The following is a 19,380-nucleotide window of genomic DNA, read 5'->3' on the forward strand; positions in this document are numbered from 1 at the left end:
GGACTTGGTTCAACACCAGGTTTGCATCCAAGATCGTGTCAAACTCTGTAAAAGCATCTGAAATATAAAAAGCGGATGTTGCTGCTGACATCATACAGTCCAAGTCTCCTAAGGAAACATCCTCTGTTGGAGCCTCGTACAAAGATTTTCAACTTGAATGTTCCAAGTAAGAGAACCGTCTTCTATACAACCCCTGGCAAAAATTATGGAGTCACCGGCCTCGGAGGATGTTCATTCAGTTGTTTAATTTTGTAGAAAAAAAAGCAGATAACAGACATGACACAAAACTAAAGTCATTTCAAATGGCACCTTTCTGGCTTTAAGAAACACTATAAGAAATCAGGAAAAAAAAATTGTGGCAGTCATAACGGTTACTTTTTTAGACCAAGCAGAGGGAAAAAAATATGGAATCACTCAATTCTGAGGAAAAAATTATGAAATCATGAAAAGCAAACGAACGCTCCAACACATCACTAGTATTTTGTTGCACCACCTCTGGCTTTTATAACAGCTTGCAGTCTCTGAGGCATGGACTTAATGAGTGACAAACAGTACTCTTCATCAATCTGGCTCCAACTTTCTCTGATTGCTGTTGCCAGATCAGCTTTGCAGGTTGGAGCCTTGTCATGGACCATTTTCTTCAACTTCCACCAAAGATTTTCAATTGGATTAAAATCCGGACTTTCTTAACCCATCAATTGAAAGGATGTTTGGGGATGATGAAATCATTTTTAACGATGATAATGCATCTTGCCATAGAGCAAAAACTGTGAAAACATTCCTTGCAAAAAGACACATAGGGTCAATGTCATGGCCTGCAAATAGTCCGGATCTTAATCCAATTGAAAATCTTTGGTGGAAGTTGAAGAAAATGGTCCATGACAAGGCTCCAACCTGCAAAGCTGATCTGGCAACAGCAATCAGAGAAAGTTGGAGCCAGATTGATGAAGAGTACTGTTTGTCATTCATCAAGCTGTTATAAAAGCCAGAGGTGGTGCAACAAAATACTACTGATGTGTTGGAGCGTTCTTTTGTTTTTCATGATTCCATAATTTTTTCCTCAGAATTGAGTGAGTCCATATTTTTTCCCTCTGCTTGGTCTAAAAAAGTAACCGTTACTGACTGCCACAATTTTTTTCCTGATTTCTTATAGTGTTTCTTAAAGCCAGAAAGTTGCCATTTGAAATGACTTTAGTTTTGTGTCATGTCTGTGATCTGCTTTTTATCTACAAAATTAAACAACTGAATGAACATCCTCCAAGGCCGGTGATTCCATAATTTTTGCCAGGGGTTGTAGAAGCAGCAGTCACCAACAACAAATTATGAATTTATGGGGGGGGGTGCATTTCGTGGCAGACTGGTTTGCTACAAAATAGAATCAAATTGCTGCAAAATACACAGACATTCAAGTCCTTCACTGCTCAGCAAAGTCCACAGAGACCACAGAATGACACGCCCCCGTCCACACTGGACTTCAACCCTACTCAGAACCTCTGGGTCCTTCTTAAACATGAACAAAGGGAAACAAAAACTGATCGCCAACGGATGAAGAAACGGACCGACTCCAGGGACGGAGGACTCGTGGTGGTTATTAAGAAGAGCAGTGACATCACTGAATATTTCTGAAATGTCTAGTGTTTATTCATTTTTGAGCCATTTGTTATATTTACTTATATTTGTTATATTGACTCTAATAAATGTGAGTTGAGAAAATGTAAGTTTTTCTTTTAGCTGAGTAATTACCCGTGTGTGTGTGTGTGTGTGTCTTCCTATGAGAAAATAAAAACTCTTCTTTGTCTAACCTTCAGCTTTGAGGTTCATTAACATTTTCAATTTGTGTTTGTTCAATAATAATATTGATGCTCTGGAACACGACTTCGGGCGGCACGGTGGATGAGTGGTTGGCACTGTTGACTCAGACATTTCTTGGTTCCTGGTCCTTTCTGTCTGGCGTTTGCATGTTCTCCTTCAAACGGTCCACGTCCATTCCATTCATCTCTTCAAGAACTGTGCACCAGGAAAAGATAAATTTCATACTGTTATTTAATTTAAGTCTTAAATATTCATAACATTACGTGTTATCTACACTTTAAAATCTCTTACGTGTTGTGAGAAGAAATGACAAAACTACAAGGAGCTAAATGCTGCTGAGTCCTAATTTTTTGTAATATGTTACACAAAATTAACTAATGAAATGAAGTTGACTAGAAATAAAACAAAAAAAAATGTTTTCATACATCTGCATTGAAATAAAGTTACAGTCGATGAAAAGAATCACCGCAGGTTGTTTATTTGCATTTTGCCTCTTCAGTCACAGGTGACGTAAGATGACAAGCGATGGACTTCACTCATGGTGACATAGAAACCTTCTGACTGGCTGTGAAAATGATGTTTTCTGACATATATTAAAAGCTCCTCCCACATCTGAGCTGGGGTGTCTCCGTGCTCATGGTATGTGCACGGGTGCAAAAACATTCTGATTCCAGCAGATTGTAGAGAAACATCAGAAGCCTCCTCACTTTCTGCAGGAGGAGGTAACCATGGTGATTTTTTAACATACACAATTAATGCAACAAACTTCATTAAAGTTCACCAACGAGAGCAGAAAAAAAAAACAAAAAAAGCTGACGCAAACACACATCTGAATTTAATAAAAACTATTTACAGAGTCCGAGCAGAACAAATGGGGGACCAGCGGGTCGAGGGTTCAAACGTCCAGCAGGGAGCTGGTAGCAGGTTCTCTCAGTGCTGCTGTGCTGCCTGCTCCCCATCTTCTTCTGCCACCTGGACCGACTCACCCTCCACAGCACCGACACCTCGGTCTTCACCGGGCACATCAGCTGTGGCAACGCCGACGCCACCAACAGGCGGAGAAAGGGCAGCGTTCTGTGCCGTGGCCTGGCTCGGGAGCGCGGCTGGCAAAGTTACCAACTGAAACTGAGATCCAACCACTTTAACAAAGGCCGCTGAAGCCGCAGCGGTGCCGGCTGCAGCTGTGGCCTCCTGACCTGCCCCCGCGGACACTACAGTCAGATTTGAGGCATCAGTGGCCAGCTCCGGCCCGATGACCGGCGAGGTCAGGAGGGTGTACCCGCTGCCAGCTGGGGCTCCTGCCACTGTCAGCACCTTGCCAACTGGTAGTCCAGCCAGCTGGCTGAGTGGCAGCGTGATCTGAAGCGGGGCGGCATTGACGGAGGCTGGACCGGAGACGGCGCGGGTCAGCCGGGGCCGTTTGGCGGCAGTGGCTGCAGGCAGCGGGGTGAGGGTCATCAGGACATTGTTGAGGTGCTGGGATTTACTCTTCAGCTCCTTGGCCCGCTTCCTGTGCTCGTCACACTGGTGCTCCAGAGCTGCAGTGAAGAGGAACCTGATCAGAACACACGGAGGAAACACTCACGACCCGCAGAACTAAACACACAACACATTTAACATCTGACCCGTTAAACACACCGATCAGGACCATGACCCACTGAACACACTAATCAGAACCGTGACACATTAAATACACCGATCAGGACCATAGACATTATATACGTAGACGTCTCATGACTTGCTGCAACGCCGCCGCAATATTGGATGGGTCTCTTCACAATAGGCTCGCACCAGAGTCAACTGGAGTCAATGGAGAATGAGAAAATATGCCGGTATTTTGTGCTGCTTACAGTTGCAATAACCGCCACAGTATAGAAACCAGATCGAGTGGGATTACTTTTCATAAATAAGACTGAACAATAATTTTGCTTACTTTACCATTTGTAATATTATGTCATCATAACAAACAGTACTTACGTGTAACATTATTACAGCAGGAACTGGTCCTCTCTCTCATTAGCTCTGTTTCCCTTAAACTAGAATCATAACTCTAAAGCAAATTTTCATTAGAGGCAAAAACAAAAAAAGAAAGAGTGTATTTGTGCACATTTCCATCCACTTGTTATGCGCTTTTGTTTCACAATTCTCTGGAATTGAGTGGTGTCTGTATTTCACAAAGTACGGCTGCACCACATCGCAGCCCCAGTCAAACGACTAACAAGGTAGTTTAAGACCCTGGAATGACCTGGAACTTTCTTTTCCTGGGCTTGAAAAAAAATGTAATAAATATCTTGCAAAACCCTAATTGCTTCCATGCAAATAAATAAATAAAAAGTGTTTTTATTTTATTAGGGATATCTAATAAAAGCTTTTTTGTTTGGTTGGTTTTTTGTTGTTTTTTGTTTTTTTTTTGCATGGGAGCGCTTAGTCTGTGCAGATTTTTGCTTTAATATTTGTCTCACCTTGATCCAGCACACTGTTTTATAGGATGCGCATCTCTTCTTGATTCATCTTTTTAACAAAACCAGGTGAATAAACTGAAATGAACAATCCAAACTTGTTTCTTTAGTAAATTATAAAATTAATTTATACATTTATCTACAGTGAGGAAAATAAGTATTTGAACACCCTGCGATTTTGCAAGTTCTCCCACTTACAAATCATGGAGGGATCTGAAATTTTCATCTTAGGTGCATGTCCACTGTGAGAGACAATCTAAAAAAACAAAAATCCAGAAATCACAATGTATGATTTTTTTTTTTTACATTTGTGACCTAAACACTTTAGTAAACTGATTTATAGCAACACAACAGTTCATCCGTATGAATAAAGGTGGATTTTCATTCAGGACTTGAAGGAATTTTCTAAAAACACCTAATTTTTTTTTTCAAGTTTACATTCAAATAATTTGTCTGTCCAATGTTCAAGATAAATATGCATGACATACAGTGAGGAAAATAAGTATTTGAACACCCTGCGATTTTGCAAGTTATCCCACTTAGAAATCATGGAGGGGTCTGAAATTTTCATCTTAGGTGCATGTCCACTGTGAGAGACATAATCTAAAAAAAAAAAAAAAAAAAAAAATCCGGAATTCACAATGTATGATTTTTTAAATAATTTATTTGTATGTTACTGCTGCAAATAAGTATTTCAACACCTGTGAAAATCAATGTTAATATTTGGTACTGTAGCCTTTGTTTGGAATTAGAGGTCAAACGTTTCCTGTAGTTTTTCACCAGGTATGCACACACTGCAGCAGGGATTTTGGTCCACTCCTCCATACAGATCTTCTCTAGATCTTTCAGGTTTGGAGTTTCAGCTCCCTCCAAAGATTTTCTATTGAGTTCAGGTCTGGAGACTGGCCAGGCCACTCCAGGACCTTGAAATGCTTCTTACGCAGCCCCTCCTTAGTTGTCCTGGCTGTGTGTTCGGGGTCATTGTCATGCTGGAAGACCCAGCCATGACCCATCTTCAATGCTCTTACTGAGGGAAGGAGGTTGTTTGCCAAAATCTCACAATACATGACCCCATCCATCCTCCCTTCAATACAGTGCAGTCGTCTTGTCCCCTTTGCAGAAGAGCACCCCCAGAGTATGATGTTTCCACCCCCTTGCTTCATGGTTGGGATGGTTTTCTTGGGGTTGTTCTCATCCTCTAAACATGGTAAGTGAAGTTGATTCCAAAAAGCTCTATTCTGGTCTCATCTGACCACATGACCTTCTCCCATGCCTCCTCTGGATCATCCAGATGGTGACTGGTGAATTTCAAACGGGCCTGGACATGTGCTGGCTTGAGCAGGGGGACCTTGCTGCCCTGCAGGATTTTAAACCATGACAGCATCATGTGTTACTAATGTAATCTTTGTGACTGTGGTCCCAGCTCTCTTCAGGTCATTGACCAGGTCCTCCTGTGTAGTTCTGAGCTTTCTCAGAATCATCCTTACCCCACAAAGTTAGATCCTTCATGGAATCCCAGACCGAGGGAGATTGACAGTCATCTTGTGTTTCTTCCACCTTCTAATAAATAATCATAACAGTTGTTGTCTTCTACCAAGCTGCTTGCCTGTTGTCCATCCCAGCCTTGTGCAGGTCTACAGTTTTGTTCCTGGTGTCCTTAGACAGCTCTTTGGTCATGGCTATGGTGGACAGGTTAGAGTGTGATTGATTGCGTGTATGAACAGGTGTCTTTTATACAGGTAAAAAGTTCAAACAGGTGCAATTAATACAGGTAAAGAGTGCAGAATAAGAGGGCTTCTTAAAGAAAAATTACCAGGTCTGTGTGAGCCAGAATTCTTGCTGATTGGCAGGTGTTCAAATACTTATTTGCAGCAGTAACAAACAAATTATTAAAAAAATCATACATTGTGATTTATGGATTTTTTTTTTTAGATTATGTCTCTCACAGTGGACATGCACCTAAGATGAAATTTTCAGACCCCTCCATGATTTCTAAGTGGGAGAACTTGCAAAACTGTAGGGTGTTCAAATACTTATTTTCCTCACTGTATATGCCATACCATATGTCTTTGTTTGTATGTCTTTGGGGGAGCTCGGAGTAGAGTCGCTGCTCCTTCACGCTGAAAGGAGCCAGCTGAGGTGGTTTGGGCATATGGCAAGGATGCCTCCTGGGCGCCTGCCTAGGGAGGTGTTCCAGGCACATCCATCTGAGAGGAGACCTCAGGGAAGACCCAGGACTAGGTGGAGAGATTATATCTCCACACTGGACTGGGAACCTCTCGGGATCCCCGTCAGAGGTGGTCAATGTGGCCCAGGAAAGGGAAGTCTGGGGTCTCCTGATGGAACTGTTGCCCCACGACTCAATCTCGGATAAGCGGTTGAAGATGAATGAATGAATGTCTCTGTTAAAGAGCATGAGACAAAGTCTTTCAGCATGAAAGTACGTATTTTTAATGTGTGACAGCATTCTGTATCATAACTGCCATTTCTAACAAACCAAACCATGGGAAAATTGGGTAAAAACACCTTCCTCTGTACAAATAAATGCACTGTGGGTGCAACAGGGACCCATCCAAGATGGTGGCCAGCTGATACGTCAGCTGTAATAGGCAGCAGCACTCCATGAGGCGTCTACGTATATAATGTCTGATCAGAACCATGACCCGCTTAACACATGATCAAAGCTGTGATCCATTTAATGTCCCGATCACAACCATGATTCGTTTAACGTACCGATCAGAATCGTGACACGTTTAATGCACAGTTTTTCGCTGCCCAAGTTTTACGACCACAGTATATAATCTATGCAGAGAGAGTGGAGCATTTTTTGTGCGTGATCACAGATCGCAAGTGCATTAAGATTCTATCTTTAAAGTAGTACAGTTGAAAGCAAAAAGTGCTCCCTAGACAGGTGAAAATATCTCAATGTCAATTTTAGCAGAGTTTGATCAGTCACGTCGCGGATGGATGAAAATATCACGGCATCAATTTTAGCAGAGTTCAATCAGTCGCGGACGGATGAAAACATCGCGTCATCAATTTTAGCAGAGTTCGATCAGTCGTGTCGCGGATGGATGAAAATATCGACACGTCAATTTTAGCAGAGTTCGACAATATTATGATGTGAATTTTAGTTTTGCTTATTCAGTTGTACTGTCAATGCCACCGGGTTTCAAACGGAAACACTTTGTGATGAAGCCTGCGGTGACTTGTGACAAGTGTTCGAGTCCCTGCAGTGTTCTGCCCGATGCGCCCTGTGAGTGCATACGTTTGGTATCTGATGGATTTAAAGAATGCAAGATGTCGTGAACACAACCTTCTGACTTCGCTGACCTGCGAGGCTGCGTGTGTACTGCTCTCTGTGTCGGTCCATCTGATTCTTGTGACTTGCCAGAACCTTCTTCACCAGGTCCAACATCCCAAAGTTCTGCACAATGTTATTCAGCAAAACAGCATCTGAGAGAAGAGAAGAAGGACGGATCAAAGAGATGCTGCACGGTCAGACCAAGTCCAGTCTGAGGCAGAACTGCAAAAATAAAATGACAGAAACGTCCCAACGCAGACGACTAAACTGTTCCTGGACCCGGATCAGAACCCTGGTTCCTGCACGTCGCTGCTTTACGACTGCCACGTAGAGGCCGAAGACGCTACAGTGAACGTCTGTGTTGAATAGTTTCCCTCTACTGCCTCTAATGGTGGTTGGCTCTCACTGCGGTATTGTATCACTTCCTGTTCCAGAGCACAGCAGTGTTTTGCTGTATCTGTTAGCTGTTTAATCTGCACAGTTAGCTTGATCTAGTTAACTAGATAACGATTTGTTTCACAGTGTAATCTTCACGTGCCTTAACTAAAGCAGTCCCTCTGCTGAATCACCTCTAAATTATTTACACATTATTCACTTTGTGTGTTTTTAGGAATCCACTAGCTTAGCGCAGTTACTAGCTCTTAGCCGGTTTAGCATGGCGGCTTCTCCTGTCTCTCCCGCACTTTTCTGCTCTGGGTGTGAAATGTTTAGTTATTCCTCGGCCTCCTTTAGCAGTTATGGTACTTGTAATAAGTGTAGCTTATTCGGAGCTTTGGAGGCCAGGCTGGGCGAATTGGAGACTCGGCTCCGCACCTTGGAAAACCCTACAGCTAGCCAGGCCCATGTTGTCGCTGCGGACCAAGGTAGCTTAGCCGCCGTTAGTTCCCCTCCAGCAGATCCCGAGCAGCTGGGAAAGCAGGCCGACTGGGTGACTGTGAGGAGGAAGCGTAGTCCTAAACAGAAGCCCCATGTACACCGCCAACACGTTCACATCTCTAACCGTTTTTCTCCACTCGGCGACACACCCGCCGAGGAACAAACTCTGGTTATTGCCGACTCTGTTTTGAGAAATGTGAAGTTAGCGACACCAGCAACCATAGTCAATTGTCTTCCGGGGGCCAGAGCAGGCGACATTGATGGAAATTTGAAACTGCTGGCTAAGGCTAAGCGTAAATTTGGTAAGATTGTAATTCACGTCGGCAGTAATGACACCCGGTTACGCCAAACGGTGGTCACTAAAATTAATATTTAATCGGTGTGTAACTTTGCAAAAACAATGTCAGACTCTATAGTTTTCTCTGGGCCCCTCCCCAATCGGACCGGGAGTGACATGTTTAGCCGCATGTTCTCCCTGAATTGCTGGCTGTCTGAGTGGTGTCCAAAAAATGAGGTGGGCTTCATAGATACTTGGCAAAGCTTCTGGGGAAAACCTGGTCTTGTTAGGAGAGACGGCATCCATCCCACTTTGGATGGAGCAGCTCTCATTTCTAGAAATCTGGCCAATTTTATTAAATCCTCCAAACTGTGCCTATCCAGGCTTGGGACCAGGAAGCAGAGTTGTAGTCTTACACACCTCTCTGCAGCTTCTCTCCCCCTGCCATCCCCTCATTACCCCATCCCCGTAGAGACGGTGCCTGCTCCCAGACCACCAATAACCAGCAAAAATCTATTTAAGCATAAAAATTCAAAAAGAAAAAATAATATAGCACCTTCAACTGCACCAGACTAAAACAGTTAAATGTGGTCTATTATGAATGAATGAATGAAAACTGTTTATTTGATACAACAACAATTACAAGATAGTTCAGTGAAGACAACAACAAAAAAAGTTCCTACTGTGTACCCAACATGTCCGAAAAGGGGTAGGGTGAAGCATCAGCTTATTTTTCCCTACCCCTTCTTCCCCACAACCAGTGATACCCTTTGCCACATATACACATAGATTCCTACACACCTAAACCGATATCAATATATACATATACACACACACATACACACACACATATACATATATACACACACACATACATATATATACACACACACATACATATATATACACACACACATACATATATATACACACACATACATATATATACACACATATACATATATATACAAACATAAATATACACCTACACATACCTACTTACATACAAAATACTATATATTTACAAGCCAAAGCAAAAAACAAAAACACCCTAACCCTCATTACCCTTCCTCCTCCCTATACCTAGAAAAAAACATATTTTTGTACCGCTGTTTGAACTGGTTCATGCTTGCACATTGCTTGAGCCCCACTCCCAATCTGTTCCACATCCTCACCCCACAGACAGAAATACAGAAACCTTTTAATGTTGTTCGTGCCCACTGATGCTTTAAATTAAATTTTCCCCTCAGATTGCAATCCCCTGATCTGTTAAAAAACATTTTTAATATTTGCTGGAAGTAAATTGTTTATTGCTTTATACACGATTTGTACTGTTTGAAAATGAACCAAGTCTGTGAATTTTAAGAATTTGGATTGTAAAAATAGTGGATTTGTATGATCTCTATAGCCAGTATTATGAATAATTCTTATAGCTCTTTTCTGCATTACTGATAGTGATTGTGTTGTACCTTTCTAAGTATTACCCCATACCTCTGCACAGTACTGTAAATATGGTAAAACCAGTGAGCAGTAAAGAATGCGGAGTGAGTTGTGGTCCAGAATGTTTCGCTTTGTTTAGAACTGAAATGCTTCTTGACAGTTTACTTTGTATATGTTTTATATGAGTCTTCCAGTTTCTTATCTATTATCACCCCCAGAAACTTATTTTCATGTACCCTTTCAATATCTACCCCCTCGACTTGTAACTGAACCTGTATGTCTGTATTACAATAGCCAAATAACATGTATTTTGTTTTACTTAAGTTTAATGATAATTTGTTTCTATCAAACCATATTTTCAATTCTCCCATTTCTATGCTGATCCTCCTCAGTAACTCATGCAAATCACCCCCTGAACAAAAAATGCTTGTGTCATCTGCAAATAATACTAATTTTAATATTTTGGAAACATTGACAATATCATTTATATAAATTAGAAAGTTTTGGACCCAATACTGACCCCTGTGGGACGCCACAAGCATTGTCCAAGCATGATGATGTATATTCCCCCAACTTCACAAACTGTTTTCTGTTACTTAAGTAGCTTCTCACCCAGTGCAACACCACCCCCTAATCCGATACTGTCCAAGTTTATTGATTAATATGTCATGATTGATTGTATCAAAAGCCTTTTTAAGGTCTATAAATATTCCAACTGAATGTAATTTGTGGTCTATGGCGTTTGTAATCTCCTCAACTGATTCTATTAATGCAAGTGATGTTGAACTATGGGCTCTGAATCCATATTGACTATCAGTAAGTAATTTATGTTTATTTATGAATTTGTCTAATCTATTATTGAATAACTTTTCTAATAATTTGGAAAATTGTGGAAGCAAAGAAACAGGTCTATAATTTGTGAAGTGGTGTCTATCCCCAGTCTTATACAGCGGCACAACCTTAGCTATTTTCATTTGATTGGGAAATTTACCGGTTTGAAATGATAAGTTACAGATGTATGTTAATGGTTCTACGATCCATTCAATGACCTGTTTTACCACCACCATATCAATTTCATTTAAATCGGTAGATGTTTTAAATTTACAATTATTCACAATGTCTATAATTTCTTTTCCATCCACTGCTGTGAGGAACATTGAACAGGGATTTCTTTCTATGAGATTATTATCCCAATCCTCAGGTTGGGAATCGGGAATTTTTTCTGCCAAGCTTGGTCCAATATTTACAAAAAAATTATTAAAACCGTTGACTACCTCATCCTTATTTTCCTTCATGACATTATCATCAATGAAATACTGAGGGTAACTCTGTTTTTTATTACCATTTTTGATAATGCTATTTAATATATCCCATATTCCTTTAATATTGTTTTTGTTATTATATAATGTTACTATAATATTCCTTCCTACATACCGTATAATATTAGTTAATCTATTTTTGTATTTCTTATATCTATTTTCTGCCTCTTTAGTCTTTAGTTTAATGAATTCTCTATACAGTGTATTTTTCTTATTACATGCATTTCGTAACCTTTTCGTCATCCATGGTCGAGCTTGGATTTTTTGTTTTCTGTAGTCTTGTTTAATTGGACAATTTTTATCATATAATGATGTAAATATTTGTAAAAAAAGTTTCATATGCACTATCAACATCACTTTCACTGTATACCTTTTCCCAGTTTTGCTCCTGTAAATCCTTCTTTAGTGTGTTCATGTTTTCCTCTGTCCGTACTCGCCTGTATTTTATTTTCTCCTCTGGCTGATTCCGCCGATGGTTTCTATTATAAATGATGAAAACTGGTAGATGATCACTAATGTCATTGATTAATAATCCACTCAGTGTTATTCTCAATATCATTGCTGAATATATTATCAATTAAGGTAGCACTATGGGATGTAATTCTGCTTGGCCTGGTGATTTTTGGATATAAACTCATACTGTACATTATACTGATAAATTCATCTGTTATTTTATGCTTATTTGGATTGAGCAGATCAATATTTAAGTCACCACAAATGAACACAGTTTTTTGATTAGTTTTTGAGAACATTTTTCCCATACAGTCAGTGAATGTTTCAACACTAGATCCTGGTGCTCTATATATACAGCTGACTAATACATTTTTGCTTTTTTCTTCACATATTTCAATAGTTATACATTCTAATAAGTTATCAATCACAGTTGTCATATTGTCTACTATTTTATAATCCATGTTCTTATCCACATACACAGCCACTCCTCCTGTACTCTTATTCTTTGTTTACACAATTAAATTCATATCCATCCAGTTCAAAATCCATTCCTTTATCTTCATTGATCCATGTTTCTGATATAGCAATTATGTTAAATATTTTTTAAAACTGACTTAAATATTCTTTAATGTTGTTAAAGTTTGCATATAGACTTCTGCTGTTGAAATGGATTATTGATAATTTGTTATCCGTTTTAATGATCCGATTAAACTGTTCATCTGTATAATAGCAACAACTGTCATTGATATTTGAGAAGAAATTATTGTCCGGGTCTATATCGTGCTCCAAGTCCAGTACATTGTGGTCTGTGTATTTAAATGTTCTCAGTTCTACTTTTCCATGATCAGCAATCCTTTGAGTTATATCCTTCTTGTCTCCAGATGTAGATGATGTAGTAGATGAATAGGTTCCTCTGGTCTGTGTCATGGTGTTGTGATGTGTTTGTGTCCTCATACCTTATTGGTCGTATTTGTCCAGTTCCTCGATGTTCCTGATTACCATAACCTTCGCTTGTTCTGGTGTTCCATTCAATTTGATAAATGTTTTGCAGTTAGATGTCCATGTCTGTTGAATTTTTCCCTGCTTTTTTAAGAAACGAGCTTTTCTGGTGATGTCTGCGTTTCTTTTGGTCAGATGTTCATTGATGAATACGTTTGTTCCATTAAGTTTCCGTCCCTGTTTTAACAATGCCATTTTATGTTTTCTGTTGACAAACCTCATTATAACTGCTTGCTTGTCTCCATCTTCTCTCCTGGGCAGGGGGTGGCACGCTTCAATGTTATTACAGTCCATTTGAATACCTTTAGATTGCAGGAAGTCAGCCACCTGTTGTTCCACTGAGCTGGCCTCCTGCTCACTGGCCTCCCCTCCGCTGTCTTCTGACACCGCCCGTGCGTAGGATCGAGGTTTAATATGGATTCCTGTAATAATAACATCGTTCATCCTTGTGTACTGTTCCAACTCCGCAACACGGTTCTCCAGGTGCACCAGACGCCGGTCTTTCTCGGCATTCTGGATCCTGAGAGCCTTCACTTCTTCCACCAGCTCCATAATGGATTTCTGCTGCATTTTAACAACAGAGATTTCCTCAGACAAAAAGTCCAGGGACTTCTTGATATCGTCTCCCTCCTCCGCCGTCAGTGCCTTCTTCGGACACATGGTCAGATAACTCCGCGCTGGCGCCTCGGGCCTCGGGAAAGCCGCGCCGGTGGAACTGCACTGATGCCTCGGGCCTCGGTGGAGCCGCGCCGGTGGAACTGCGCTGATGCCTCGGGCTTCAGGTGGAGCCGCGCCGGTGGATGTGCGCTGGTGCCTCGGGCTTCAGGTGGAGCCGCGCCGGTGGAAAACAATCCTGCTGTGGATCAGCGAACTTCACACTAATAATGTGATTATTAACTGTCAGATGACAATGTAAAACCTCTTAATCATTCTAAAGTTGATTGTAAGCAGAAACAAGGCAGTTTAAGCGCAAACGGGCGATAATCTCTTAATTGCTGCTAGCGCTCAGTCATGACGCTGCTAGCGCTCCGCTAGTTGCTCCCTACTTGGCTTACTGTCAAGCCAAGTAGGGATCTCTCTCTTCTAAGTCCCTGTTAGTAAATTATATAATAATTGATCAACATATTGATTTATTCTGCCTTACAGAAACCTGGTTACAGCAGGATGAATATGTTAAATGAGTCAACACCACCGAGTCACACTAACTGCCAGAACGCTCGTAGCATGGGCCGAGGGGGAGGATTAACAGCAATCTTCCACTCCAGCTTATTAATTAATCAAAAACCCAGATAGAGCTTTAATTCATTTGAAAGCTTGACTCTTAGTCTTGTCCATCCAAATTGGAAGTCCCAAAAACCAGTTTTATTTGTTGTTATCTATCGTCCACCTGGTCGTTACTGTGAGTTTCTCTCTGAATTTTCAGACCTTTTGTCTGACTTAGTGCTTAGCTCAGATAAGATAATTATAGTGGGCGATTTTAACATCCACAGAGATGCTGAGAATGACAGCCTCAACACTGCATTGCAGAGCCTTCAGCTTCCGGCTCCTCTCCTGGGAACCAGCTCCCAATTCAGATCAGGGAGACAGACACCCTCTCTACTTTTAAGATTAGGCTTAAAACTTTCCTTTTTGCTAAAGCTTATAGTTAGGGCTGGATCAGGTGACCCTGAACCATCCCTTAGTTATGCTGCTATAGACGTAGACTGCTGGGGGGTTCCCATGATGCACTGTTTCTTTCTCTTTTTGCTCTGTATGCACCATCTGCATTTAATCATTAGTGATCGATCTCTGCTCCCCTCCACAGCATGTCTTTTTCCTGGTTCTCTCCCTCAGCCCAACCAGTCCCAGCAGAAGACTGCCCCTCCCTGAGCCTGGTTCTGCTGGAGGTTTCTTCCTGTTAAAAGGGAGTTTTTCCTTCCCACTGTAGCCAAGTGCTTGCTCACAGGGGGTCGTTTGACCGTTGGGGTTTTACATCATTATTGTATGGCCTTGCCTTACAATAAAGCGCCTTGGGGCAACTGTTTTAATCTATTGTTAGACTCGATTGGCTTTGCTCAAAATGTAAATGAGTTCACCCACCACTTTAATCATACCTTAGATCTTGTTCTGACTTATGGTATGGAAATTGAAGACTTAACAGTATTCCCTGAAAACCCCCTTCCGTCTGATCATTTCTTAATAACATTTACATTTACTCTGATGGACTACCCAGCAGTGGGGAATAAGTTTCATTACAGTAGAAGTCTTTCAGAAAGTGCGGTAACTAGGTTTAAGGATATGATTCCTTCTTTATGTTCTCTAATGCCATATACCAACACAGGGCAGAGTAGCTACCTAAATTCTGTGAGTGAGATAGATTATCGCGTCAATAGTTTTATATCCTCATTGAGGACAACTTTGGATGCTGTAGCTCCTCTGAAAAAGAGAGCCTTAAATCAGAAGTGCGTGACTCCGTGGTATAACTCACAAACTCGCAGCTTAAAGCAGATAACCCGTAAGTTGGAGAAGAAATGGCGTCTCACTAATTTAGAAGATCTTCACTTAGCCTGGAAAAAGAGTCTGTTGCTCTATAAAAAAGCCCTCCGTAAAGCTAGGACATCTTACTACTCATCACTAACTGAAGAAAATAAGAACAACCCCAGGTTTCTTTTCAGCACTGTAGCCAGGCTGACAAAGAGTCAGAGCTCTATTGAGCCGAGTATTCCTTTAACTAGTAATGACTTCATGACTTTCTTTGCTAATAAAATTTTAACTATTAGAGAAAAAATTACTCATAACCATCCCAAAGACATATCGTTCTCTTTGGCTGCTTTCAGTGATGCCGGTATTTGGTTAGACTCTTTCTCTCCGATTGTTCTGTCTGAGTTATTTTCATTAGTTACTTCATCCAAACCATCAACATGTCTATTAGACCCCATTCCTACCAGGCTGCTCAAGGAAGCCCTACCATTAATTAATGCTTCGATCTTAAATATGATCAATCTATCTTTATTAGTTGGCTATGTACCACAGGCTTTTAAGGTGGCAGCAATTAAACCATTACTTAAAAAGCCATCACTTGACCCAGCTATCTTAGCTAATTATAGGCCAATCTCCAACCTTCCTTTTCTCTCAAAAATTCTTGAAAGGGTAGTTGTAAAACAGCTAACTGATCATCTGCAGAGGAATGGTCTATTTGAAGAGTTTCAGTCAGGGTTTAGAATTCATCATAGTACAGAAACAGCATTAGTGAAGGTTACAAATGATCTTCTTATGGCCTCAGACAGTGGACTCATCTCTGTGCTTGTTCTGTTAGACCTCAGTGCTGCTTTTGATACTGTTGACCATAAAATTTTATTACAGAGATTAGAGCATGCCATAGGTATTAAAGGCACTGCGCTGCGGTGGTTTGAATCATATTTATCTAACAGATTACAATTTGTTCATGTAAATGGGGAATCTTCTTCACAGACTAAGGTTAATTATCGAGTTCCACAAGGTTCTGTGCTAGGACCAATTTTATTCACTTTATAAATGCTTCCCTTAGGCAGTATTATTAGACAGCATTGCTTAAATTTTCATTGTTACGCAGATGATACCCAGCTTTATCTATCCATGAAGCCAGAAGACACACCAATTAGCTAAACTGCAGGATTGTCTTACAGACATAAAGACATGGATGACCTCTAATTTCCTGCTTTTAAACTCAGATAAAACTGAAGTTATTGTACTTGGCCCCACAAATCTTAGAAACATGATGTCTAACCAGATCCTTACTCTGGATGGCATTACCCTGACCTCTAGTAATATTGTGAGAAATCTTGGAGTCATTTTTGATCAGGATATGTCATTCAATGCGCATATTAAACAAATATGTAGGACTGCTTTTTTGCATTTGCGCAATATCTCTAAAATTAGAAAGGTCTTGTCTCAGAGTGATGCTGAAAAACTAATTCATGCATTTATTTCCTCTAGGCTGGACTACTGTAATTCATTATTATCAGGTTGTCCTAAAAGTTCCCTGAAAAGCCTTCAGTTAATTCAAAATGCTGCAGCTAGAGTACTGACAGGGACTAGAAGGAGAGAGCATATCTCACCCATACTGGCCTCTCTTCATTGGCTTCCTGTTAATTCTAGAATAGAATTTAAAATTCTTCTTCTTACTTATAAGGTTTTGAATAATCAGGTCCCATCTTATCTTAGGGACCTCATAGTACCATATCACCCCAATAGAGCGCTTCGCTCTCAGACTGCAGGCTTACTTGTAGTTCCTAGGGTTTGTAAGAGTAGAATGGGAGGCAGAGCCTTCAGCTTTCAGGCTCCTCTCCTGTGGAACCAGCTCCCAATTCAGATCAGGGAGACAGACACCCTCTCTACTTTTAAGATTAGGCTTAAAACTTTCCTTTTTGCTAAAGCTTATAGTTAGGGCTGGATCAGGTGACCCTGAACCATCCCTTAGTTATGCTGCTATAGACTTAGACTGCTGGGGGGTTCCCATGATGCACTAAGTGTTTCTTTCTCTTTTTGCTCTGTATGCACCACTCTGCATTTAATCATTAGTGATTGATCTCTGCTGTCTTCCACTGCATGTCTTTTCCTGGTTCTCTCCCTCAGCCCCAACCAGTCCCAGCAGAAGAGTGCCCCTCCCTGAGCCTGGTTCTGCTGGAGGTTTCTTCCTGTTAAAAGGGAGTTTTTCCTTCCCACTGTCGCCAAGTGCTTGCTCACAGGGGGTCGTTTTGACCGTTGGGGTTTTTCCGTAATTATTGTATGGCTTTGCCTTACAATATAAAGCGCCTTGGGGCAACTGTTTGTTGTGATTTGGCGCTATATAAATAAAATTGATTTGATTTAATTCAGAAACAAGATGGAGACTCATCTGGAGATCTCAGACTATATGTATGCGTGCGCACACACACACGTCAAATGTTTACAAAAAATGTAAAAATCTATACATTAAAAAAATTACAGCGGTATTTTTCTTGAAGTTTATGTTAACACTTTTTTTTTTTTTTTTTTTTTTTTTAAGATTTTGATACAGAGTCTCAGCAGACATCATGGTGATGAGAAGATCATGGACGCCTCCTTAATGGAACATCTGTCTTTTCAGTCTCATTAGCCATCAGGACCTGTTTGTTTATATTTTAAAAGCTGCATCTCATCTGATTTAGGAAATCAATCAAGCAATTGATCAATCACAGCATCTGGTGTGTGTGTATGTGTGTCTCTTTCTCTCTCTCTCTCTCTCTGCTGGACTCGTGTCCACTCTGTGGGCAGATGGCTTGAATCGTGATCACCCGCTGAGCCAGCTGTGCGTCACCTCTCAGCCTTGTGTTACTTCAGCGGCGCCTCGTTATGTCCTGATTCGTATTCTTCTCACCCGTTTCCAACGCGTCCTGACTTCTGCTGTGACCTTTCAGCCCCCGGCGAGCTCAGCAGCTGTGGGCTCTTTTCCTGGACTGAGCTCAGAGCATTTCAGTGAGTCTGATGAGACCAAAACCAAAGCCGCCTCAGCGACATCATTTCAAACCTAAAGCCGATTTACGCACCACGAATGGCGCGTCGTGGCCCAGCACTTTAAACGACACCTCCACTCAAGGAAGCGGTTCTTGCTGAACACGACTCTGCTCCGACTCCAACTCAACTTTTTCAACAGAATCTACAATCCTAGGCAAGGCCATGAGACACTCCGACTGCTCACTCAGTCTCTGAAGAGCTGCATTCTGGGTATCCATCAACTCCACAAAGACCTCAGTATTCCAGAACTTTTTCAGAAGATGTGGACGCTGTGTGCTCTGGACCAAAGACAAAAAGGACCATCCAGACTGTTCTCAGCAATAGGTCCAAAAGCCAGAGTCTGTCCTGGTCTGGGGTCGTGTCTGTGTCCCTGTTAAAGGTCATTTACACTCTGTGATGCAGCATTAAAGCAGAAAGATACACAGAGATATTACAATAACACATGCTGCCTTCAAGACGACATCCATTCCAGGGACGTCCATGCCCCCCACCCACCCACTGGACTAAGTAAGACTTTGTTTTACTGGGACTCTTAATCTACACCTCGTGGTTGTTTAAGTATGCCGTATCCATCTGTGAACACCATGCGGAGTCTTTCCTGTCCACTGTTGTCAATGTCCTCTCCCTAGTGGGATCTCACGGTTAATCCTTCACACCTCCACAGTGCTGTGACATTACTTATGATGTACACATGAGTTTAATTAAAAGGCAGGATCTGTCCATATGCATCCTAATAGACACGCCGACACTTTGCTTTCTCGTGTTGCTGTAGGTATCGTGGGGCCGGGCCATGCAGCCTCAGAGTGATATCACGATATTTCAAGGAAAATTGTGACGACATCGGAGGCCGGCACGCTGCTCACACGTTCAGACATTGTGCACGACATAGTTCTCACTAGTGTTATAACACAGTAACGGCCCGGTACACTGCTGGCTGAAAAAAATGAC

General features: G+C 41.3%; 1 protein-coding gene across 1 annotated transcript in view; it reads right to left on the reverse strand.

The window, feature by feature from the left end:
• Positions 1–2,282: 2,282 nt before the first annotated feature.
• Positions 2,283–19,380, reverse strand: part of gmeb2 (glucocorticoid modulatory element binding protein 2) — a 61,420-nt gene continuing 44,322 nt past the window's right edge. Inside the window, exons 9-10 of the mRNA XM_034173138.1 lie at positions 7,605–7,727; positions 2,283–3,350 (exon numbers count right to left, since the gene is read on the reverse strand). Coding sequence (XP_034029029.1) covers positions 2,743–3,350; positions 7,605–7,727 — 731 coding nt within the window. The 3' untranslated portion in view covers positions 2,283–2,742. The remainder of the gene's footprint in view (positions 3,351–7,604; positions 7,728–19,380) is intronic.

This window comes from Thalassophryne amazonica, chromosome 6, assembly GCF_902500255.1.
Source record: "Thalassophryne amazonica chromosome 6, fThaAma1.1, whole genome shotgun sequence".
Classification (NCBI taxonomy): domain Eukaryota; kingdom Metazoa; phylum Chordata; class Actinopteri; order Batrachoidiformes; family Batrachoididae; genus Thalassophryne; species Thalassophryne amazonica.